General features: G+C 47.0%; 1 protein-coding gene across 7 annotated transcripts; it reads left to right on the top strand.

Moving 5' to 3' along the window:
* The first annotated feature begins 1,579 nt into the window (after positions 1–1,579).
* Positions 1,580–22,513, top strand: ZNF605 (zinc finger protein 605). Of its 7 annotated transcripts, none has more exons than XM_045200484.2 (7): positions 1,580–1,651; positions 4,512–4,605; positions 5,090–5,212; positions 7,797–7,965; positions 11,318–11,438; positions 11,669–11,758; positions 16,454–22,513. In XM_045200484.2, the coding sequence occupies exons 3-7, from the start codon at positions 5,184–5,186 to the stop codon at positions 18,241–18,243; spliced, it is 2,199 nt and encodes a 732-aa protein (XP_045056419.2). In that variant the 5' UTR covers positions 1,580–1,651; positions 4,512–4,605; positions 5,090–5,183; the 3' UTR covers positions 18,244–22,513. The 7 variants fall into 7 exon arrangements, with proteins under 7 accessions (XP_045056419.2, XP_045056421.2, XP_045056418.2 ...); XM_045200483.2 differs by having other exon boundaries at positions 1,594–1,815; XM_045200490.2 differs by having other exon boundaries at positions 1,594–1,815; positions 16,589–22,513.
* Positions 22,514–23,858: the final 1,345 nt, after the last annotated feature.

Here is a 23,858-nt window from a genome sequence, read left to right on the forward strand (position 1 = left end):
CTCCTGCTGAGCCCCCGCAATCCGGGGAAAAGACCGGCCTCGACAGAGGGACAGGTGTGCTCACGTCTTGCTGTCGAACAAGGTATTCAGACCTTAAGGCGTAGCAGAGAGGAACACTTTGTGAGGCGACAAGCTGCAGTTCCCAGGGTGGTAAAACAGTTCTGCTTATCAATGCACCAAATAATACAATTACCAACTTCATAAAGGAGAAAGTACAATAGATGAATAGAGAGAAATAGGAGTACATCAATAACAGGAGTTATTAACACGCTTCTCTCGGTCCAACACAGATCAAGCGACCCATTCTTGTAACAATGCAATAAAACTATAAATAGCATAATTTTAACAGGAATTCCTGTCTGAAAATCTTTTTAAAAGCTTTCTATTCGACAAATGGTGAATGAAATAGGAAAATACAGACAAAATGTAGACAACACTATATGAGAATTTATGGGAGAAACTTTAAGCCACGATGACAGGAAATTTCATAATCTTGAGTAATTATAACAGTAAAAACAAAACGAGTGCATTTAATACTCAAAAAGTTATTAAAGAACAACAAAGCAAGCCAAAAGAAAGCAAAAGAAAAGAAATTTAAAGACAAAAACAAACAACTAGACAAGATTAGCAAGAACGGAAAAGACTCAAATAATAAATACTATGAATCTGTTTAGGTGGCAGAGAACACTACCGAAAGACTGTTAAATATACATAATTTTTATGAGCATATGGAACTGGATTTATCAAGGTTAACTTTTCCTATTTAATTCCTTAATTTATTTAAATTCATTAATTTTTTCTTCCCATGATTGTATTTAATTCTCCCTAAATTCCTCATTTATTTTCAGTCCTTTTGTTAGTTCTGTTGGATTGGATGTATTAAAACATACCTACATTACTTTCATTTTTTAAATTTTTATTTATATTTTACAGATTTCCTTTATTTATTTATGTATTTATTAGAGAGAGGGGAAGGGGAAGAGAAAGAGGGAGAGAAACATCAATGTGTGGTTGTCCCCGACTGGGGATCTGGCCCACAACCCAGGCATGTGCCCTGACTGGGGATTGAACTGGTGATCCTTTGGTTCGCAGGCCCACGCTCAGTCCACTCAGCTACACCAGCCAGGGCAATTTTTATTTATATTTCATATATATTTATTTTTAGAAAGGGGAAGGAAGAGACAAAGACACGGAGAGAAACATTAACGTGTGGTTGCCTCTCTCGCGCTCCCTACTGGGGACCTGGCCCGAAAACCAGGCATGTGCCCTGACTGGGAATCCAAACTGCGACCCTTTGGTCCGCAGGCCTGCACTCAATCCACCGAAACACACCAGTCAGGGCTACTTTCGTTTTATAAATTACTTTAAGGTATGGTAAAAAATGTAAAGGATAGAGAAGTTCCCTCCTGCGGACACCACACGTTTGACTCACGCACATTTTAACCTTTGGCACCTGCTCCAACCACCTCTGAACCACGCCCCCGCCGCAGCTGCAGAGCGGCTTCAAACCTTGTACCTGTCAATCCCGCGAGGCACACCGCAGAGCCCGCTGGGAAATGTAGTTCTGGGGCGAGCGGAACTCGGGGAAATGTAGTTCTGCGCGGACACAACGCCGTCGGGTGGTGTCAGTGCGGTGCTGCGGCCCCAAGGGGTAAGAGTGTTGGGGGAGAGGCAGAACCGTGAGGTTGAGGCCTGGGGCGGCCCCCGTGACCCTCTCAGCCCCGCGTGGACCCCGGCGCGAGCACCTGCAGGTCCTGGAGTCGGTGCCAGGCAGGCCCTCAGGACGGCCCCGCAGTGCGCGCGGTTCCGGTCCAGGTGTGTGGGGGCCGTGAGGCGCGCGGAGAGGGAGGGAGTAAGATGCGGTCACGGTAGGGGACAGGGGGTGCGTACGAGTGAGTGCGGGGCGGCAGGACGGAGATGTGGGGAGCTCACGGCGGGCCCGCCCGTGGTGGCGGGACGAGGGACTGTGAGGAGACAGTGGAGCTGATTAAATCTGGGGACACTTGAGGGTAGAATCTGTGCAAACCAGTAAGTTGGGACTGGGCAGGGATGCGTGGTTGTGAACCCAGTGCAGGAATTAAGTGGGCGAATCCCTGGGCGGGGCTCTGGGGGTCCCTCGGCGCGGTGGCCGGTGTGGGGGCCCGAAGCAGCAGGGGCTCGCAGTGGGGGCTCCCCCAAAGCTGCCCTTTGGAGTGAGGGGGACGCAGGCCGCGGGTTTGTTCGGGGGAACAGTTAGGCTCGATGATGGACGACCTGGATGCCTTTAGGAAGAATGGTGAGGCGTTGTGGGGCACCTACAAAGGGTGTCGGGCACGGAACGGCTGGGTGGAGGATTTCATCCGCTGGGCGGCCTGCTGGGGATGACATCGTGGGGTCGCACCTGCCACCCTCCGTGTTCCGGGAAACAGCTCCCTGCAAAGAGCCCCTTCCCCTGTGGCTGTGTCAGGCTCACGCGGGCCCTCGTGTGACCAAGTGACAAGGCCAGACGCTGACCCTCCAAATTCTTTTTTGCCAACTTAGTGATTAGCTGAGTTGTATGCCCCACTGATCAGTGGGGACAAAATGCTTGTTAACCTTCCCTAGCCGGGTGCTGGGTTGATTGGAGCGTTGTCCCACACACCAAAAGGTTGCCGGTGAGAATTAAATTAAAAAAAAAATGCTTGTTAATCGAACTTCTCTCCTTCCCCCAGTTCCCTGAACTTTGGTCCTCGCTCAGCTGGCTCCTCTAACCTGCTTTGCCCCTTTCTGTATAAGAGAAAGCAGAACACGCTGCACGGAGGGCCAGTGTTCTGCCTGTGGCAGTAGGCCCTACCCCAGGAATCCTTTGGAATAAAATAATTCTTTACTAAGTCTGCATTTGTTTTTTATTTGACTGATCAGTGGTCGATTTTTCAGTGGAAGGGACTGTCGGGGGGCCTGTGTAGTGTTTGGGGTCTAGTAATCGGGGCATCAGAGATGGGGGCACTGAGTGTCAGTGACAGAGAGCCAGATACCAGTTAATGGGTGGCCTGTGGGGGGTTTGAAGGAGCTGACAATGGGGCGAGTAATTGGAGGGGCCCTGGGTACTGGGGTTTGTGCAGAACCAGAGGACCTCTCAGGGTGATGATTAGAAGAAACTGCGGGGGGCAGGGGGATGGGGAACCACAGAATGGTGGGTGAGCACGGGGTGGATTGGAGAATTGCAGAGGGGAATGGTTGAGGGGTCTGGTGTGATAGGAGATTGGGGATACCTTGGGGTCTAGTGATGGGAGCAGCAAGCTCTGTGAGAGCAGGGGTGGGCACCTGTCAGGGTGAGTGAGTGGGTGCCTATAGGAGGGAGTGGTTGGAGTTCCAGAGGAACTCCAGAGGAACTTCTTGGGGACCCAGTGGTTGGGGTTTCAGTGACTCACTTTCTAGCCAATGAACAGACTCTGTGGAGATTATTATCTCGGGTCTGGGGAGCCCATGTTGGTGTTTCTTGGCGTCAGTGTTAGGAAACCCACGGGAGTCGGTGGTTTGGGGCCTGGAGGGTGTATGGCTGAGTGAGGGAGAGCCTGGTGGGAGGCAGAATCAAGGGTCCTGTGGGTGTTGGGTTGGGGGTGGGGCTGTGGAGAGGCTTTGGGTTTCATGGATCCATACACTCCTGTGGATTGGTTTTGTGACTTGGGGGTTGGCGATTGGGGACTTCGTTAGATGAGTTATTGGGGACCCACTGTGTGTGTGATTGAAGGTCTTGGAAGGGTGGACTGTGAAATCAATAACTGGGGCCTGGGGGGACGGGTGATGGGCACATAGGGTGAGTGACAGTGGGCATGATGTTATGATTTCTAATATATATGTGGTCATTCAGATGACCAAAATGTATTTATCAGATATGCTTGGTCTTCATCCCCAGTTTCTGGTTCACAGATCCCTCAGAATTTCCGGAGCCATAAGAACACTGGGAGCATCTTTTATAATGTTTGGTCTCTTATTCTCAGTTACTGAAAACGCTTTAGAGCGGTAAAGGTGGAATGAGTGTCCAGCAGAGTAACCACCCCAAGGAAGGGGTCATGGGAACCCTTGGTTTAGAGCCGGAGGGTCAGAAGTACAGGGAATGTCCTGGCTATGACCGGTGTCTAAGGAGCTGGGCTCTGGGACCTCCAGTCTGGAGCCAGGGGGTCAGAAGCACCAGTAACAGTCTGGGCGTGCAACTGGCATTGGAGGAGAGGGCGGTCTTGTGGGGCCGAGCCCTTCACGGGTAGAATCTGATTCTGTCTCGGGGCAGATAGTGCCAGAATTGAGTTGAGCTCGTGGGCACCCCGCTGGTGTCCAAGGATTGCTGGGTGCTCAGGGAAGCCTCCACACATAGACACACTGGGACTGGCTCCAGGTGCCATTTTCATGGGTTCAGGGGCTGTCCAGCCTGTAGATCAGTGAGGGGCCTGTTCAGTGGTCTTGGGGCTGGAGAGTTCTCAGGGGGACATTGGTGACTGTGGGGCCTGTGCGGGCAACTCTTGGGCGTCAGTACAATCGGACGTTCCCTTTTCCAGAGGAGACAGCTGGAGAAGATCTGGAGCTCCACACTAAAGAAAACCTTCCCGGACAGGTGGGCCTTGGTCCCAGGGACCTCCGCTTTGGACAGCAGTAAGTCTGGTCTGTTTTTACTCAGGGCCCCTCTCAGGGCCTCCCAACTGCTGAGACCCCTGGCTGTCCCCAGACAGTCAGAGCAGCTCCCTGGGCATCTTGGGAGAGGGGCTTTTCCTTTGCATGCTGCTCTCAGCTCTTCCAGAATATTTTTCCTGGAGAGATCCCCCTTCAAGCCCCAAGCCCTTCACACTGGACTAGGAAGAGTCCAGCTTCACCGAGAAACCTGTTCTTTATGTTTACATCTCACCAGTGGGCAAAAACCTGTCATTCTCCCTCCTTCCCGTCTCTGAGAATTCTTCCTGCCCTGGATGTCCTGGCTCGGCTCTCTGCCACTGTTTCAGGTCAAAGTTCAATATCCAGCCTGTCTTTCCCAACTGACTGTGTTTCTCAACTGCCCAACAAGACCCTTGTCACCTTGCTGACTTTGGGGCTTGTCCGCTCCCTGGCCCAAGTCTCCCCTCAGTCCTCTTATGCCCGTCAGGGGACAATGCCAGGAGCTGATGCCCACGGTCAGGTGTTTCTGCTCCACTTCGGGCTAGCTGTCTGCATGAGCGTCGCTTCCAGAGCCAGTGGCAATGAGAGCGGAGCCTCATCCAGCTCTGGGGTGAGTGGTAACTGCCTCTCAGGGGCAGCATTCTGACTCCACTGTCTGTAGCTGCCCTGGGGCAGAACCTGGCAGTTTGTTAACAACCAGGTGTAACTTTCTCCCTCGTTCGTGGCAGATGAGTGGACACTTCCATCCACCTCTTTCTGTACCCATTTGTACCCACGTTCCCGTTCTTTAGTGAAACAGTGCCTCCAGACAAGGAGCTCTTGCTCTGTATCTTCTGCAGGTAGAACAGTCTCTCCCTGCTCTGTTTATTTTCTGGAAAGATGCCCGCTGACCTGCCCACCATGTTCGGTCTGCCTAGTGAGCTGTCCACCTGTGGCCGGATTGCTAGGAAAGGTAGAATTTGTCCCTCCTGTCCCCATGTTTACTGAGGTTTTTGGACATTTCCTCTCAGATGTTTTCTTATGAAGGAAGTATCCCTGTGCCATCTGCGCCCGTGAAGCCCTTTTCTGGCCCCAGCTGTGGCTGAGTGTAGGTGACCTGGTCCATGAGCAGTGAAGACAACAGAAGTATCAGTATTTTTATACATCAAAACGTAGTACTTTTTGTTTATTATGCTTCTCTTAAATCTTGGTTTGTCTCAATAATTCTGCCTAAGGTGGTAACTGTTAAGCAGTTTATGATCCTTTTTTAAAAAAATTATTTTTTATTTTTTATTTTTATTTTTTAGAGAGAAAGGAAAGGAGGGAGAAAGAGAGGGCAAGAAACATCGTGGTGAGAGAGACACCCACAGGTTTCCTCTCGCACACGCCCAGGGGACAGAACCTGCAACCCAGGCCTGTGCCCCAACTGGGAATCTAACCCAGTGACCTCTCTGGTCACAGGGGAGAGGCCCAACTAACCAACAAGCCACACCAGCAGGCAGTCTGTGATCTTTTAAAGGTGTTAAAAATAGTGGTTGTACTTAGTTACCTGGCTATTGGGCCTGTTAGGGAAATAATTAAAACCATAATCTGAAAACCCAGAACAATTTTCCACAGAAGTAGAACAGAAAGGAACAGTTTTATTACTGAATCCTAAGTAAACCCGAGTGCGAGGAGCAGTGTGAGCAGTGTGCTGAGGGAGAACGTGGAGAAGGCTCACCTTTGCTGTGGCCAGGTAGATGCAGCCCATCATGCCCATTCTCAAGGTAAATGATGACTTGGGATGCACGGTCCATCCTTAATTTAGGGGGTGACTGGGGTGGTCATCTGTGTTAGCTAATTGCCTTTATCCAAAGGAAGAAAAAAATCACCCTTTCACATCTTTACGATGGAGTCGGGTGCTAAGGTCAGGCTGCTGAGGCTCCTGCCCTCCCTGGAACTGGGAGGTAGCCCATCTCCCGCGAGATGGCTTCCAGGTCCTTAAGAAAGACATTCCCATTCTTGGACTGTTAAACTGGACAAGGCTCATGTTGCTTTGGAAAAGGTTAATGTACATCTCAAAGGGACAGAGAAAGGATTTGCAATTACAGGTTTTTTAAAGTAAATGCTTTTTGAATAGAGGTTGGTAGTTTCCCTTTTTTGCATGAGGGAGAATTAGAGTTTTTTTCCTTATTTTTAATTTACAGTTGCCCTTACAGGTCACTGAGCTCATATTTTCCTAGAGGTGTTAGCTACTCTCACACAAGCTCTGGTAGCAGGGAAGGGCTGAGGCCAGGCCTTTGAAGAGAGGGGAGGGTCCCTGTAGAACCACTGAGCGGCCGAGTCCCACCACCTCTTCCAGCAGCTCCTCAGGTCAGAAGTCAGGGGCCCTTAGAAGGAAGCCCCAGTGGAGCATTTTCCCTGGGGAGCGATGGAGGCAGGGGGATGAGTCCAGGCCCGAAGGCCACTGGGCAGCCCTTGCCTTTTCCTTGGCTCCTTGGTGCAGCAGCACTTTGATCTGCCTCCATTCTCCCTGGAGACCTGCGTCGGGGCTGCTCTGCCCCAGTGGGAGCCAAGAAAGAAGCAACACAAAGGTTTTCTTAGGCCTCTTCTTGCTGCTGTCCACTCTGGGCTGCCACAGGTATGCACTCAGCTCGCATCTCCCTTCTTGCTGTTTCTGTTAGTTCTCTGCCCTCTGCTTCCCTGTTGCCCCAGGGCTGATTTGGGGGTAGAGAGCCAACACCCCAGGCTACTTGTCTTGATCTGACAGCTAGTTGCATTTCACACCTATGCAAGTCATTTGATTTAAGTGCCCCCAGGAAATTCAAAAAAGTTTGAATCCCAGTTGGGACACAAGCCTGGGTTGCCCAGTTGGGGGCATTTGAAAGGCAACCAATTGATGTGTCTCTCACATACTCCCTGTCTTTCTCCCTTCTCCTTTCTATAAAAGTAAACAAATAAAGTCTTTAAAAAAAAAAAAGATGGTATGTTCAGACTTTGCCGAGGTGGCTGCAGAGCAGTGTGAAGGCGGGGAGGCTCTGGGTGTGTTTGGTTGGCATTTCCAGGTGGGAGCCAGGGCTGCCGAGGGCAGTGTCAGGCTCCGCTGAGACCTGTGGTGGCTGCCGTTCACTCCTGCTTCTGATTGGAGCGTAGCAAACAGCTCCTCTGACTTCCCAGGAGGAGGGAACAGAGATTTACGTACACCGTCTGAAATAAAATCCTCACTGCATGTCTAGGCCGCGCCCTCAGGAACAAGATGACCGAGGCGAGATGAGGAAGCAGAGGCCTCAGGGCCAGAGGTGCAGCTCACAGCCCCAGACAGAGGCCTTTCTCAGAGTGTCAGGGCAGAGGGAAGGCTCAGAACGGCAGAATCCCCAAAAGCAGCAGAAAATGATTGCATCACAGGTGAGTTATCTGTTCATTCGCCACAATTTTCTTCTGTGGGTGTGATGAGGCTTACAGGAATCTCTACGAGCACCAGGAGATGGTTACGTACGTTCAGATCGTAGCCAGAGAGAAGAATGTACACCTGGGAAGGATGTCAAAGAAGCTCAGTGGATGTAGAATCATACCCAGTCTTCAAGTTGGAACATGGAGGTACAAGCAATGAGGCCCTTCACCATCAGAGATGAGCTGCGAGCTTGGATGAGCTGCTCCTGAGGCCGGGACAGAGGGCAGCAGGAACAGCTACCAAAGGCAGAGAGAGCAGTTCCTCGGTTGGAGCAAGCCTTTCCTGATGGTTATATAGAGAGGAAAAATGTGGACAGCTGTTGATGTCGCTGATGCCGTGGACAGTGTCCTAAACACCAATCCCATAGTAAACATTTATATGGAAGGGCTCTTCCAGAGCCCAGTGCCAGCGAAGGACATGACTCTGGAGGAGGCCGCAGAGTGCTGATGTTCAGAGAATCAACAGCGGCCGTGGGGGACACGTGCTCCCAATGTTCTAGTTTTCAGAAAGAAAATGAATCACCAGGCAGAGGTCATGGTTACAGAACTTTCAGGTGGCCCTGTAACAGTCTCTCAGAAGTGTTTTTGCTTCTGTTGGCAAAAGCCAGGCACAAGGGTGTCTGCCTTCAGCACTGTTTCTTTACTTAGTTGACTCAAGAAACAGACGCATGTCCCTTCACCTTTCAAAGCCATTCTACCCACTGAGCTTGCTTTCTTTTAAAAATTCTGTTGTCTAAACCAATGCAGAATAATACCAACTTTTCCCCTTTCTTGATGTGCAGTTAGGTCAGATGCCCAGCTGCCAGGTGTCAGAGTAGCTGGTTAAAGCCACGACTGAGATGAAAGTAACTGAACCTTTCATCACGTACCGCGATGGTACAGCCAGGGCCTAACTTTGGCAGCACCTACCCCCCATGCATTGCCCACGGTACACAGGCCAAGGGTCAGGTGCATCAGCACAGATGTGGGGTCAGCCCGCTTCCCAGGGATCCCCAGACAACGATCTCCAGCAGGCTCATGGTCCTCAGTCAGGAGGAGGGTGAGGTGGAAGGGCCAGGAACAGGAAAGAACTGGGTGCTGAGTTAGAATGAGCAGTGACTTTAGGTCCCTCTCCATCACCCTACAAGGAGCTCTTGGCCAAGGCACCCGAATGAGCGCTCAGATACGGAAACCGAAGCTGCACAAGTTCATGACCAGCCAGGGTCCTGAGGCCTTGACTACAGTGCCTTCCCAGTCTGCCCAGCAGGTCTGTGTCTGAGGGCAGCATCCCCTGGAGGCCGGCCAGGTAAAGCCTTTGTCATTGCCTGCAGATGGGCCCGAAAAATCCTGGTTTCTAGACCACAGCCGGACTCCTCATGTGAGTTTTAAAACACGTCGATTCACGTACTCCCCATCACAGTCATATTCCACCTCTGCAGACAAACCCCGGGTCTCACCTTCCTGCATCCCTGACCCCTGGCAACAACTATTCTGTCTTCTGTCTCCAGTTTTCCTTTTCCAGAATGTTACATAATGGAATCATGTCTTTGCGATTGACTCATTGTTTGTTCCTTCTTCTTGCTGAGTACTTCCTCTGTGTTTTGTTTTCCCTCTCCCACATCGGCAAAATGTTTCCCTTTGAGGACTTTTTTCTTCTGGGAAAACAACAACAAAAAAAGTCACTTGGGGAGAGATCAGATGAATAGGAGGGTGGGGTAGGGGGTTCATGCCGTTTTTGGTCAAAAACTGCTGAACACTCATCTGGTGTGGGCAGGGGCGCTGGTAAATCACCCATCATGAAATGGGCAAATGCACTGAAAGAGTTCAAAAGCAAATTCACTGAAGCTGAACACAACCTCTCACATCAACACCAGCTGGTACAGATGGGTTCCTAGAACACACACCTAGCACCTAGCGGGCAAAGCCTGTACTACAAGGGGCCCATCCTCCAGAAGATAATTCTGGTTTAGTTTGTTTTTGTCTTCCTCATATGTGTTTACTCTTGCACTAATGCCCCCTTGTTTAAACTACCGGGGCTCTACAGGAAGACTTGAAATCAGGTCATGTGAATACTGCAACATTTTTTTTTCTAAATCGTTTTTGCTGATCTAGTTCCTTTGCCATTTGTCCCTGTGCCCTATGTGTCCTTGTTTCATGGCTTCTGTAACACCTTATTGCCTCTGGCTCAAAAAGACAAGAGTATTTGAGAACATGATTTTTTTCTTACTCATCTTTTTATTTCTAGCATCTGTTACAGTTCCAGAACCCCTAAGGGCTCAATATCTGTAATCTAGGAGATATCTAAAGGAGCTAGCTAGTTGTCCTCCTTGGGAGCAGAACCACCCCAGGCGGAGGAGAGTGTCTTAGGTGCATAGATAGATTTGGGTCTGACAGTGACTGAGAAACAGTACTCTCCTTCAGCAGGTAGAGGCCAGACTGGCTGAAGGGTTCCCACTGCGTGGGGCATTGTGCTCAACTAAGAATCGTTCCCAAATACCAGTGGCACCCTCCTTGAGAAACAGTGCTTAAAGACAAACTATTTCAATTTTTTATTCAATGGATACAGATGAATGGATTCATAATGATAAATATTTTATTTACTTATTTAAAGATTTTATTTATTTATTTTTGGAGAGGGGGAAGGGAGGGAGAAAAAGAGGGAGAGATGCATCAATGTGTGTATGGTTGTCTCTCACATGCCCCCTACTGGGGACCTGGCCAACAACCCAGGCATGTGCCCTGACTGGGAATCGAACTGGTGACCCTTTGGTTCACAGGCCGGCACTTAATCCACTGAGCCACACCAACCAGGGCATAATGACAAATATTTTAATAATATGTCTGTATCTCTCTCAATATATAATACAAGATTAGGATAAGCTAACTATTGCTTTGTAACAAATTACCCCAAACCTTAATGGCTGAAGACACAAAACACTCATCTACAATTTCTGGGGGTTAGGACTCTATTGGCATCTTACCTGTTTGGTTCTGTAACCAAAATGTTGAGAAGGGCTGTAGTCATCTCTGGCTGTAGGAGGAGGGGTCCCCTTGCAGCTCCCACAGTGGGGTGTAGGCAGGCCTCAGCCCCTTACCTCCTGGGCTTCTGCAAGGGCCGCCTCCCAGCGTGGCAGCTGGGTGCCCCAGAGGGAGCAAGAGCAGGTTCCCAGGATGGAGGTGCATCCTTCCGTCAGCTACTCTTGCAGGTGACAGCTGTCACGTCTGCCCTCCTCTGCTCAGTGGCAGCGGCTGCCCGCCTCTATGGAGAAGAAAGCCTGTGTTCTACAGGAGAATCACTGAAGATTTAATAAGGATTATGCTTTTCTAGATCTCTTTTGAGGATGTGGCTGTGGACTTCACATTGGAGGAGTGGCGGCTACTAAACCCTACCCAGAGGAACTTGTACCGAGACGTGATGTGGGAGAACTACAGCAATCTAGTGTTCCTGGGTAAGAGCATTCTTACGTGAGCGGTGTGTGCCCAGTGACTGGGGCCTCCAAGGTTTCACTGACTATGGATTTAAGTTTCAGATGTCAAAGAGTCTTTCGATTTATATACCAAATTTAGAGATTTTCATTCACTTGCTTTATTTCGTAGCATTTATAATAAAATATTCTTCACGTTTAAGAGTGCCTCCATCCACGCAATGGCGGCCAAGCCCTGTGTTTCCAACCAACAGGTCATCAAACCATCAAACCTGATGCCGTTTTCAAGCTGGAGCAAGAGCCCTGGATAGTAAACGAAGAACTAGTAAGTCACCACTTCTCAGGTGAGAAATAATCAGGTGTGTGGCACACCGCGAAAGTTAAAATCACAGGTTTTGGATGACAGGTTGGCACTCTTGAAATGTCACTTATAAAACTGTTTAAAGTCCTTGAGTCTTTAGAATTGACTCGGGACTGGTGACATCATTCTGCAGGACTTGGAAAGTGCTCTAAGTCCTGGGCTCCACGTCAGGGTGCGTCCTGTCTGCGTGTGGTCAATGATGAGATGCACCCTGTCTTCCCCATGCTGGTGGACAGCCATTTAGGCCCTCGCTTCCATGGACGAGGCTCTTGCTCTGGCCCCCGTCTCCTGCTTTCCTGCCCCACTCCAACCTGCATGGCCAGGCTCCACTCCTCCTCTCGAAGAGTCCACAGGTTTTTCTCATGTTAGGTGACACTGATGACCTTTGAATTTCCCTTATCATTTTTCTTTTCTCCTTCTATTTGGTCAGATTTCCTTTTAAACCCACAGAGGGTAGGTGACTCCTGACCTCAGGACACAAACTGAATACCATCACGAGTGAGGTTCGCTCCTCCTGGCCTCTGTGCAGACTTGTGTGTGACAGTCAGCTTCCAGGGCATCTTTGTGGTGATTTGATGTGTCACTTCTCTACAGCTTCTCTTCATCCCCTCAGGTAGTCTGCTGGGTGTAAGACCCCATTACCTGCTGGGATGTTTAAACTCCATTTATGTTGAAGAGCCTCATAAATGGCAACGTCTTCCCTCTCCGGTGTATTTTCTGTGCCCGAAGATCATGGTTAACTCCATTGGAACTAGTTTCTTCCTCAGTGTCTTCCATACGTTTTCTCTGCGTGTGGGCCTTTGAGTTCACTGTGGTTTCCCCGATCAGAACTGTTCCTCTTCAGTCTGAGCTCCTTCTTCACCTACAGTGAATGTTCCTTGTCTCAGCCTTTTCTGAAATCTCTGCCCATTTAGCAGTGTTTTATAGGAACCTGGGCCTGATCAGACATTATATGGAATTCCCTAACCAAGGAGGCCTTACTATTTTTCCACACAGAAAGATGGCAAGTAACCTCTCTGTTCTTTATGGAATTTGTGGTACATAATTATTAAATATTTCATTCTTGGTCGTTCTGGGGTGAGGCAAGGCAGCAACTTTCTTATTCATCAAGTATTTATTTAGTACCAAGGTTTCTGTCTGAGCAAGTGTTTAATCTTAACTTGGCAAGTGTTTCAGATTACAAACGTCCACGCACCGTTCCGTGGATGATTAAGTCTAGGTTTGGGTGGTTTGGAAAAGCTGTGAAGATAGATTTTATGTTCTCCCATTAATTCAGAACACCACTACTATGTGGAATGAGAGGATTTAAGAGAAAATGTGAGTCATTAAATAACCTTGAGGGAACAGAGAATTTTAATTTAGAAGAAAATTCAAAACTATAAAATATTCAGTATTTGACCTGAAAACATTGGTGTTGAAATGCAAAGTTAATTATCAAAGTTAAGCAGAAACAAACTGCATCAGAAGTTCAGTGGGAAGTGAACTGTATTCGTCCTCAAGTACTGAGGGCTGTTACGCTCCAAGTAGTGGGGACACGCCCCTGAAAAACACAGGCCTGTTCCCCGCCCTCAGGGTTTGCGTTCTAGTGTGAGAGACACAAAGATGATGATTACCTATTTGGTAAGTGCTGTGATGGAAATAAAACGGGTATTTATTCGTGTGCCCATACTTTCAGCAGGGACTGGCTGTGACCACTGACCACCAACCCCTGCTCTCCGTGGAGGATCAGCAGTGCAGGGGCAGAGTGATGGTGCTCCGATGTGGTCTGTAGCTGTCCACTGGGTGTGCTGGCCCTGGGGTTTCCCTGATGATGCAGCCAGGTCAGCCCCCACCTGTGTTCTGCCTGGGGCCACCCTGCCTGAGCTATAAAGCAATAAGAGATGGCCGGTACTTATGCTGGGCTTGGAGATTCCAAGACAAAGCCAAGCTGTGAATCTAGGCTGGCTGCTGCTAGTGCCAGGCCTGGGGCCACTTACCAAGAAGTACAGGGGCTGTGAGGGCTCCCTGAGGTTGGCTGTTGCTTGTTTGAGAGGATTTAGGAAGTTGTGCAATATGAGCTAAGACCAGCCATTCATATGGAAAAGCAACTTGGGTGGGCCATAAGTTGGGTGGGTTGAAGTCTCAGGGGATCTCCAGAGCGGAGCAAACATCGTTAGCCAGGTTGATGGAGTGTCAGATATGGCAACACTTGCTGACCCTGTGGCTGTGCCTGCCTTTCTGTCTGGGAGAAAGCTGTCCTCCAGCTCCTGCCTTGATGCCAGATACTTTCAGTTTCTCACTGTAGGCCACTGGTGCCTTTCAAGCTGCTACCCTGGTGCTAGAGCTCAGAGGAGTGAGTCTAAGTTCGTGTGTGGGTTCTTTAACAGGAACTGCTTCAGACTCCAGGAGTTTCTTTCACCAACTCAGTCCCTGCTGGCTTCTGCAGCCAGAAGTTATGGGGACTTATCTCCTTGGCACTGCAACCCTGGGCTGGGGACCCTGGTGTGGGACTGGGACTCCTCACTTCTGAGATACCCCTCCTAAATTTTTATCCTCTACACGTGGGAGTGGGACCAGCCTATTCCGACCCTACACCCCTCCTAGCAGTCTGGATGGGTGTGGTTTCTTGAATTCCGTAGTTGTCAGACTTCCATTCGACTAGATTTCTGACGGTTCTGAGTGATGGTGGTTCTATATTTTAGTTGTAATTTTGACGTGGTTTTGCGAAGAGGAGACCCCTGTCTGCCTACGCTGCCATGTTGACCTGAAGTCCTTATTAATATTTTTGAAAAGAAAAATTCACCTGGCTGGTATAGCTCAGTGGATTGAGCATGGGCTGCAAACCAAAGGGTCGCCGGTTTGATTCCCAGTCAGGCAGGGCACATGCCTGGGTTGCAGGCCAGGTCCCCAGTAGGGGCCATGTGAGAGGCAACCACACACTGATACTTCTCTCCCTCCCTTCCCCTCTCTCAAAAAACAAGTAAAATCCTTTTAAAAAGAAAGAATATATGACAAAACTTAAAAGAAAAAAAAAAGAAAAATTCAGCACCTACCTATTCAAAAACGAATCACAGTCAAAGCCGTATTTATGCAGCAGTTTGCATGTTGAATTTTGGCGATCTCCTTCCTGTTTCTTTGCCTACATGTCAACCTGAGTTTATTTGGTCGAGTAACTTAAACATCTAGAGCCTGAATTTTCTCATCTCTAAATGGGGGTTTTAACACCTACTCAGAACCCTTTGGGGTCCGGTTACTTGAATCATAAAGCTCCGGAAGCAAACTGAAAATGAAGCTCCAATCAGCCTTTCCTCAGTACTCTTTCCCTCCAGCCTGATCCTTCTTTCCCTTCTTCGCATCTTTGTTCTTTAACTTTATTTTTCTGTGTTCAGCTCAGTTCCTTTGCCGTTCATTTCTGGAAGTCAGAGCAAATGTCATGGGCTTCACTCCAAGTTTTGGACAGTCTGCGGCCCTTTCCAGAGGCTCCAGGGGAGCATTCCTTTTCTTGCCTTTTCCAGCACCTTTGAGATCTTGCCAAATCTTTCATCCTGCCGAGTACTTCCTGGGAATGTTACTTCACAATTGCTAATGAAGAGCCTCATCCAAATGTAAACAAACCTTTAAGAGATCACTTTAGCACTCTCCCTCTCTGGAGCATACCCAGCCTTTCCCACCCTTCTGTCATCTTCTCTGCAGGCCTGTTTACTACCTTTGCCTTCCCCTCTCCCACGCTCCAAGCGCCCTGCCTTTGTCTCTGTAACTTGTTTCCTTGGCCCATTCCTTCTACAGCTCACTTTTACTACTTCTGTAACTTCCCTAAACTTGCTTTTATAGTTTAGAAAGAAAAGATCACTTTAAAGTAGTCAATACATGGTCATAATGTGGAAATTATAAATAATTGTACTTATTCTGCCTTAATGTTATGCAAAGAATTCCTGTGGTTTGGACTAATTTCCATTGATAGCATTATATATAGATTCAATACATAATAGATTGTAGATTCAATCTACAATAGGTTATAGATTCAGTTAAAATGTCAAGAAACCTAAATAAAAATGTTAATGCTGAGCCCTGGAGAACTCTTGGATAATTCCAAGAAGTAGCTCTAAGGATGGTACACTTACTGATATCAATGATTCAGGTGATGATCTTGAATGAAAATACTTTTTTTTAATGTAATGATAATACAGAAAACTAGTACTTCTGACCTTTCATATGTAAAGTTGATATCCTACATTTATTGTACAGTTGTGTTCAATATTTCTTCCTTTAAAACATTCAACAATGTGTGTAATCCTTTCTTTGGACTTGTTATGCTCAGTCTTCCCTGTCTTGTAAGCCTTCTGATAGTGGAGTGAGTGCTCACCTGTCTTCTTCCCTGATCTTCTGCTACTAACAAGTTGGAGTAAATTATCCATCCCAGTATTTCATTAGGAATTGCTCCAGTCTTTTTTATCTTATGATCACTGTTCCTTGAATATGTTTCATCTTTCCTTATTTAAAATTTTGTGTTTAGTATAAACAATTGTAATTTTTAATATCTGTTTTCAATTTTTGTTAAAAATTTTAATGTCCAATAAGTAGACATTGTATTTGTGGGGCACGGTGGGGACTGGGATCCTAGGCTCCATTTCAGAAGTTTTGTATAATAAGCATAACCACTGGGGGATTTACATACTATGGTTCATTTTTTCCTTTTTAGAAGAAATCTGGATAGATCATAATCTCAAAATGTGGCACAAAGATAATCGAAACAAACTTAAAAGCATGGAGAGAGGCCATGAATATGATGTTTTGGGGAAAATATTTCATTCAAGCATTAACTTTGTTCATTTAGGAATGAGACTCCATAAATGTGGCACCAGTGAAAAAAATTTGAATCATCCTCTTGATTTTCTTCATAAAAATAACTGTGGAGGAAAGAAACTTGAGCTCAATACAAAACTGTTATTCTGTATGAAAACTGACAGAACCCATGGTGGAATACAGTACTGTGATGGCAATACATGTAGCAAGAGCAGCAGCAGAGAGTCATGGCTCATGACAAGCCATGTAACACACAGAGGAGTCTGTCTGTGCATGGAATGTGGCCGAGTTTTTAACAAGAAGTCACAGCTCATTGTGCATCAGAGAACTCACACAGGAGAGAAGCCCTATGGCTGCAGCGAGTGTGGGAAGGCCTTCTCCCAGAAGTCCCTGCTCACTCTCCATCAAAGGACGCACTCAGGAGAAAAACCATATGGGTGTGGTGAATGTCCAAAAGCTTTCAGTAGGAAGTCACTGCTCATTTTACATCAGAGAACGCACACAGGAGAGAAGCCCTATGGCTGCAGCGAGTGTGGGAAAGCCTTCAGCAGGAAGTCACAGCTTAAAAGACACCAGAGAACCCATACAACAGAGAAGCCCTTTGGCTGCAGTGACTGCGGGAAAGCTTTCTCCCAGAACCTAAAGCTCGTTGCACATCAGAGGACACACACAGGAGAGAAACCCTACAGTTGCAGTGACTGTGGAAAAGCCTTCTTTTGGAAGTCTCAGCTCATTACTCATCAGAGGACTCACACGGGGAAGAAACCGTATGTGTGTGGTGAGTGTAAAAAAGCCTTCAGCAGGAACTCACTCCTCATTAGACATCAGAGGATTCACACTGGAGAGAAGCCCTATGAATGCAGTGAATGTGGTGAAGCCTTCATCAGAAAACCACAACTTATCAGACATCAGGTAACTCACACAGGAGAGAAGAACTACCAGTGCAGTGACTGTGAGGAAGCCTTCTTTAAGAAGTCAGAGCTAATTCGACATCAGAAGCTTCACTTAGGAGACAAGCCCTATGGGTGTGTGGAATGTGGGAAAACCTTCTTTGGGAAGTCACAGCTCCTTACACATCAGAGAACTCACACTGGAGAGAAACCTTTCGAATGCAGTGAATGTGGGAAAGCCTTCACCCAGAAGTCCAGCCTGATATCCCATCAGAGAACTCACACAGGTGAGAAGCCCTATGAATGCAGTGAATGTGGGAAAACATTCAGTGAGAAATCCAGTCTCATTCACCATCAGAGAACCCATACTGGAGAAAAACCCTTTGAATGTAGTGAATGTAGGAAAGCTTTTGCCTGGAAGCCGCAGCTTCTTAGGCACCAGAGAATTCATACAGGGGAGAAGCCCTATGCATGCAGCGAGTGTGGGAAAGCCTTTGTTCAGAAAGTGCAGCTCATTAAACACCAGAGAAATCACACAGGAGAGAAAGCCTATGGATGCAGTGATTGTGCAAAAGCTTTCTTTGAGAAGGCACAGCTGATCATACATCAGAGAATTCATACAGGAGAGAGACCCTATAAATGTGGTGAGTGTGGGAAGTCTTTCACTAGAAAGTCACATCTTATGAGGCATCAGAGACTTCATACAGGAGATAAATACTATGGGTGTGATGAATGTGGGACTACCTTCAACAGGAAGTCACAGCTCATGATCCACCAGAGAAATCATGTCAGGTAGAAAGCACACGAGCGCAGTGAGGATGGAAAGCTTGCTAGCAGACGTTTTGCCTCCTGATACTTCTGAGGACACAGAGGAGAGCAACCCTATCAATACAGTGACTGTTGGAAAAAGTTTTATTGGAAAGGCAAGTGTCACTAAACAGAATTGAGAAAGAGGACATTTTTTTTAGTAGACAGTATAAGAAAGCCTTCTCCCAGAAGACACATCTTATTGCACATTGATAAGTTATCTATCAATATTGTGATGGTACAGAACCTTTTGGTTAAAAGTGAAAGCTCATTAAATATCTAGAAGACCTGAACAGGAGAAAAACTGTATAGCCATAGCAAGTGAGAGATTTCATTAAGTGAGGACAACTCACAGTATAGTAGAGAATCTGTGCATAGGGGACATACTGGTATTGGAAATGCCATATGGAGGAGCAGTCCCAATAATTTGAGGAGTTTGTCAGCATGATCCTGTTGAAATGACTCTATACAGAAGTTGTGGTTGTTGCATATAAATTACATAAAAGATGGTCATTTTTCAGTGATAGATGTGTTTTAAGTGTGAAGACTTCTTTCTGCCATGGTGGTAGGACAAGGAATAGATTAACTCTCTTCCCTTAAATAGCTAAAAAGAAAACTGTACAATATATATGAAATAATGGTTTTTAGACACGACAAGCACAGGTTTGTGACCTGTGCTAGGAGGAGGACAAAGTGGTGGCAGTGTCTAGGCTGCAGTTCAGGGAAGGTAACAGACACAATAGTTCTGAACGGAGTAAAGTTGCTGAATTGGCATTTGTGGCGGCCACAGTAGCTAGAATTTGCAAGGGAAAGTACTGCAAAAGAAGGAGCTTCCTAGGGAGAGGACTGCAGAAATCTACAAGGTATCCCCTGGAGTCTTTAGACTTAGTGCCAATTTGCATATCTGTGAAAAGAAACTTCCTGAGACCAGATACAGTAGGACAGACAGCAGGAGGCTAAACACTTCCTAGAACTCAGTGCAGGGCTGGGAACAGTTCCCACCAGCCAGAGTGGAAACAAGTTTTAACGCACGGGGCACCATGCAGAATCCCCAGAAGCCTGCTGCCTTAGTGGTGACAGTGATTAACCCTAGATTAAAAGCTACTCTGGGCCCACAATGTCTGGCATCCAAAAACTTAACTGGCATGCAAATAGCAGGAAAATGTGACTGGTAACTAGTAGAAATCAGTAGAAAGAGGCCTAGCAAAGACTGAAGTGGTTGGAATTGGTAGACAAGGATGTCCATAGAGCTATTATGTAGAGGAAAACATGAATTTGATGGAACTTGAAGTGGAAGATATGTATTTTTAAAGCCCAAATGGTACTTCTCAGAGTGAAAACAACATCTTAAAATTTAAAAATAAATGGTGCCATTAATAACAGATTAAACACAGAAGAACAAAATATAATGAGCTTGAAGAGTAAAAAACAAAAACTCTCCAAATGATGTATCCAGAGAAAAAAGACAGAGGGAAGAGAATGGGGAGTTGGCTACAGCGTGTAACGTTTGTATGACTGGAGTCCCAGGAGAGAAGAGAGAAGACGCAGAAGAAAGTATTTGAATAAGTAATGGCCGAAAAAATTCCACACACATGAAAAGTGTATCTCCACATATTCAAGAAGCTCAGAAACACAAAACGAAAAACAAAGTCATGCCAATGGCATCACATCAGGTGAATGAAAACCCGTGCGAACAGCAGCTGCAGACCTGAAGGAAGGAGACGACGCGGAGGGTGACACACGCTTGCGGGCAGAAGCCCGGCGCACTGGAGGGCCGTGGAGTCACATCCGTACATTACCGAGAGGGCCATACATCCTACAGTAGAGTTCCATTACCCATCAAAGATGAAAGCAGAAAAAGAATTTCCAGAAAAACAAAATAAAAGAGAACTTATATCTGGTAGACCTGCCTTCAGGAAACATTAAAAGAAGTTTTTGGTCAGCAGAAAAATAACAGTGGACATTTGGATCTGCAGGAGGAAAGGAAGAGTTCTAGAAATGGTGAATATATAGGTAAATATAAAAGATATTTTTCTCACTTTAAAATCTTCTTAAAGGTAATAGCCCTGCCTTTGCTGGTGTGGCTCAGTGGATTGTTGGCCTGCGAATGGAAAAGGCTGCTGGCTCGATTCCAGTCAGAGCACATGCCTGGGTTGCGGACTGGGTCCCCGGTGAGGGGCATAGGAGACAGGCAAGAGATCAATGTATCTCTTGCATGTTGATGTTTCTCTCCCTCTCTTTCTCCCTCTCTTCCCCTCTAAAAATAAAATCTTTAAAAATAAATAACAGGTAATAGTCCTGCTTATAGCCACAGCAACAATTTATTTTAGGTTATGATCTATGTAGAAGTGACCACAATGGTGCATACGTAGGAACCTTTAAAAACAGCTGAACAGACTGCATCACCTGAGTCAGAAGCCTGTTTGCTCGAGGCTCAGTATGACTTGTGTTTGTAGTATCTGCACAAAATTGTTCTACGTGCTGTGGATCTGTACATGTGCTGGCTGTTCTCTATGTCCCCTATCCATTTTCCTCTCTTCTCCGCATCCCCAGGGCTGTCCCCCAGGGACTGTTTGGCTAGGGTTTCTGCTTAGTCGAACATGGGAGGTACTTGTAGGAGATGAGCCAGTGGGAGACAGAGGCTGGAGTGTTTACTTGTCCCTCTTGCTGGCCTGCAGTTTGGCAGCATCTCTCCCCGTGTGACTGCAGCTCCCAGTGGGAGCCTCAGCTTTAGTTTGGGATATCCCTCTCCTCACTGTTCAGACTTAAGGGTGATGGCTGCTTCTGGTTGCTTCATCTGGTCAGTTTCCTTAATTCTGAACACACGCTGTAAATAGTCCCTTTATCAAATGTTCTTCAGCTAATATTTTGAGTGCATGTATTTAATGATGAGCACCAGTTACTAGTACTTGTGTCTCATGGGGCGCAGATGGACATCTATCAAGATTTTCCTCATTAAATATCAATACTTTGTATTTTAACAACTCAGCAGAAATTACAACAAGTATCAGAGTGTTCTTTGTTACAAATGGAAATGCTCAGAAGGTTGCCGTCTGCTACATATGCAGGTGGTCTGCAGCTGTTACCCTTCTTCAGTAATGTCACCAAAATATTTATAACATCTCGTGCTACCTCTGGGTTAGCCAAACAACTCACAAGAAAGCAGTTAGTATGTTAATTATGTATGCGTAAAAAAAACCGATAACCAATCACTGAGGGAAGGAAGGAAGGAGCGACGGACTATACTTTCCAGTACTCATTTTTATAAATTGTGCTGTGCAATTAAACATCCTCATTCCATATTCTGCTGTTTTTATCCTGCATAATTCATGCGGTCTGTGACCACAGACAAGATTTTCATTTCTGTAGTCATAGTTACTGTAGAGAATCTCCCCACAGGCTCCACACCAGTTCTCATCACAGCCTATGTCAGAACATCACCATTGCTCAGATCAAACCCGACTTGCTGCCCTCACCACCTCACGAAGCCCAGTGAGCGTGGATGCAACAGAGGCCCGATGCCGACAGCACTGTCCCGTCCGTGTCAAACGCCTCTTGGCCATCTCACCTGTGTCCTCTCACCAGCTCACAAGCCTGGTTGGAAGGGAGAGAACTGCCATCCAGCCACGCACACAGTAGTGTCTTCTCTTCCACTTGGTTCTGCATCTTAATCTGCATGTTGAAGGAGCTTTTCATGCAGGGTTTCCATTTCGTGTAAGTCCAGGAGGCACCATTCACAACGCAGTCTGTGTTAATCCAACTGGGTATCACTCTGGTCCGGACTTTATGGAATCAGCCAGCGAGTGAAACAGAAATTCTGAGGCTTGGGCATAGTTGGAATACAATGTGGTGACAGCTCCCTGTGACCGTCTTGCTGTCTAGTGCTGTGTGACCTACGTGTAATACAGTGGTTCCCACTGTCAGGACCCTCCCTGCCCCCTTTACACCACATGGTGAAGGGAAAGGCTATTCTCACTCATTATCTTAGGAAATCTTATTTATCTCATGATGTCTGTCTGCAACTTAGAAGCAGGCAGTGCAACAGCGCAAAAGAATGAAATTTAACTGAATTACTGCTAAAAATGCTTTCCCCTACATTGCTGTGTCCTTCCATCACCTCGTGGACCTTAAATGTAGCCAGTTTGTCCTGAGGCCAAATCTGTGGGTTCAGGGTACCATCTGATTGTTCTTTCTTTTCTCTGTGGGGTCTTTGCAGTTTGGGTCAGTCAGTACTCATTGTATCCAGGTACTGTTAGCATCTTGTCACTAAGGCTTGCTTACAGAATTCTAAGATTAAATAAACACAGAACAACAAATTTACTTAATACCTGAATCATTCTATTTAGGTATTTATCAATATGTAGATTGTTAAAGGTGCTCAACAAAGAGAACGTAGCTACAAAAGCAGTCACTGCTGAGATGATAGGAACGGAGTGTAAGTGACATTTGTAACTTGAGTTTCTCATCTGAAGCATTCCTATCATGGAACATTATGTACTTAAAAGAAATCAAGCTCAGCGTTACACAAAGACGTGAGAAGCAGATTGGCGCTGGCTATGATCATGGGACGGGGAAGCATTGCAACTCCAGATGGCTGTGTGGGTTTACCCCAGACAGCGATCACAGGCCAGTTCCGAGGGCATAAGCAAGTTCCATACATTGATCCTCTTGTGTGTAATGTTACCAAGAAGCAGAATGTGTCAAGTGATGGTGTCTGAGATCTGGGGCCAGCTGTGTTTCTCATATGAGAATGGGGTCAACAGCTAAAAACAAAGGTCAGGTTGTCCTTTCAGGGAGGAACAATCTGTTAGCTGCCAATATTTGCTCCCACCCACAGTGCATCTAGGGGTCGGGGGGGGCTGCACTGGTCAGACCTATTGCTGACACTTCCCTCTGTGCCCACATGTTTACTGGGTAAACTGTTTGGTGAGTCAACATGATTGAGTGTGATCATTATGAACAGTAAACTCTGGCTTCCATCCCAGCTCGGTCTCCCAAACCTAACCTGAACCCCCGCCAGTTTCCTGAACCCCCGCCAGTTTCCAACACGTTTGATCAGATACACCTAAAACATCCAGTGAAAAGCACCTCCTGGTTCAATTTTTATTGGCAGTGTTAACATGCCACCAAGCCCTTCACTCACCTAGCTGGGGTCTGGCATCTGGGCAGAGGGAAAACTGCTTTTTTGCAAACTAAGCTTGGGGACTCCCTTAATTGCCTGAGGCTTAAAAGAGTAGAATACTCACAGCTCAGCCGTGCCAATAATATAATTTCAAAAAAAGTAGAGAAGAGGCACGGTGTGCCTTCTGAAGGCAAGGGTCTGGGTGGGACTGCAGACGGTTAACAGTTGGAAACGCCCATCAGTGTTACCCAACTCAAAACCCGGTCAAACAGATGGCAGTGTCTTGGCAAAGATCACAGTGGCAGTAGGATTCCACATCCCCGGGTCCAGTGCTCCACCTAGGGGACACACAGTTGTCCTTGGCTTTTGTTTCTGTCTGAATGCTTTCCACCTCACTGGCACACACACAGCCAGTTCCCGGCTTTGATTAATGCCTGAGTGTAGGTGCTAAACTGCATGTTTTTGCCTTGTTGAGAGGGTTT

This window comes from Desmodus rotundus, chromosome 7, assembly GCF_022682495.2.
Source record: "Desmodus rotundus isolate HL8 chromosome 7, HLdesRot8A.1, whole genome shotgun sequence".
Classification (NCBI taxonomy): Eukaryota; Metazoa; Chordata; class Mammalia; order Chiroptera; family Phyllostomidae; genus Desmodus; species Desmodus rotundus.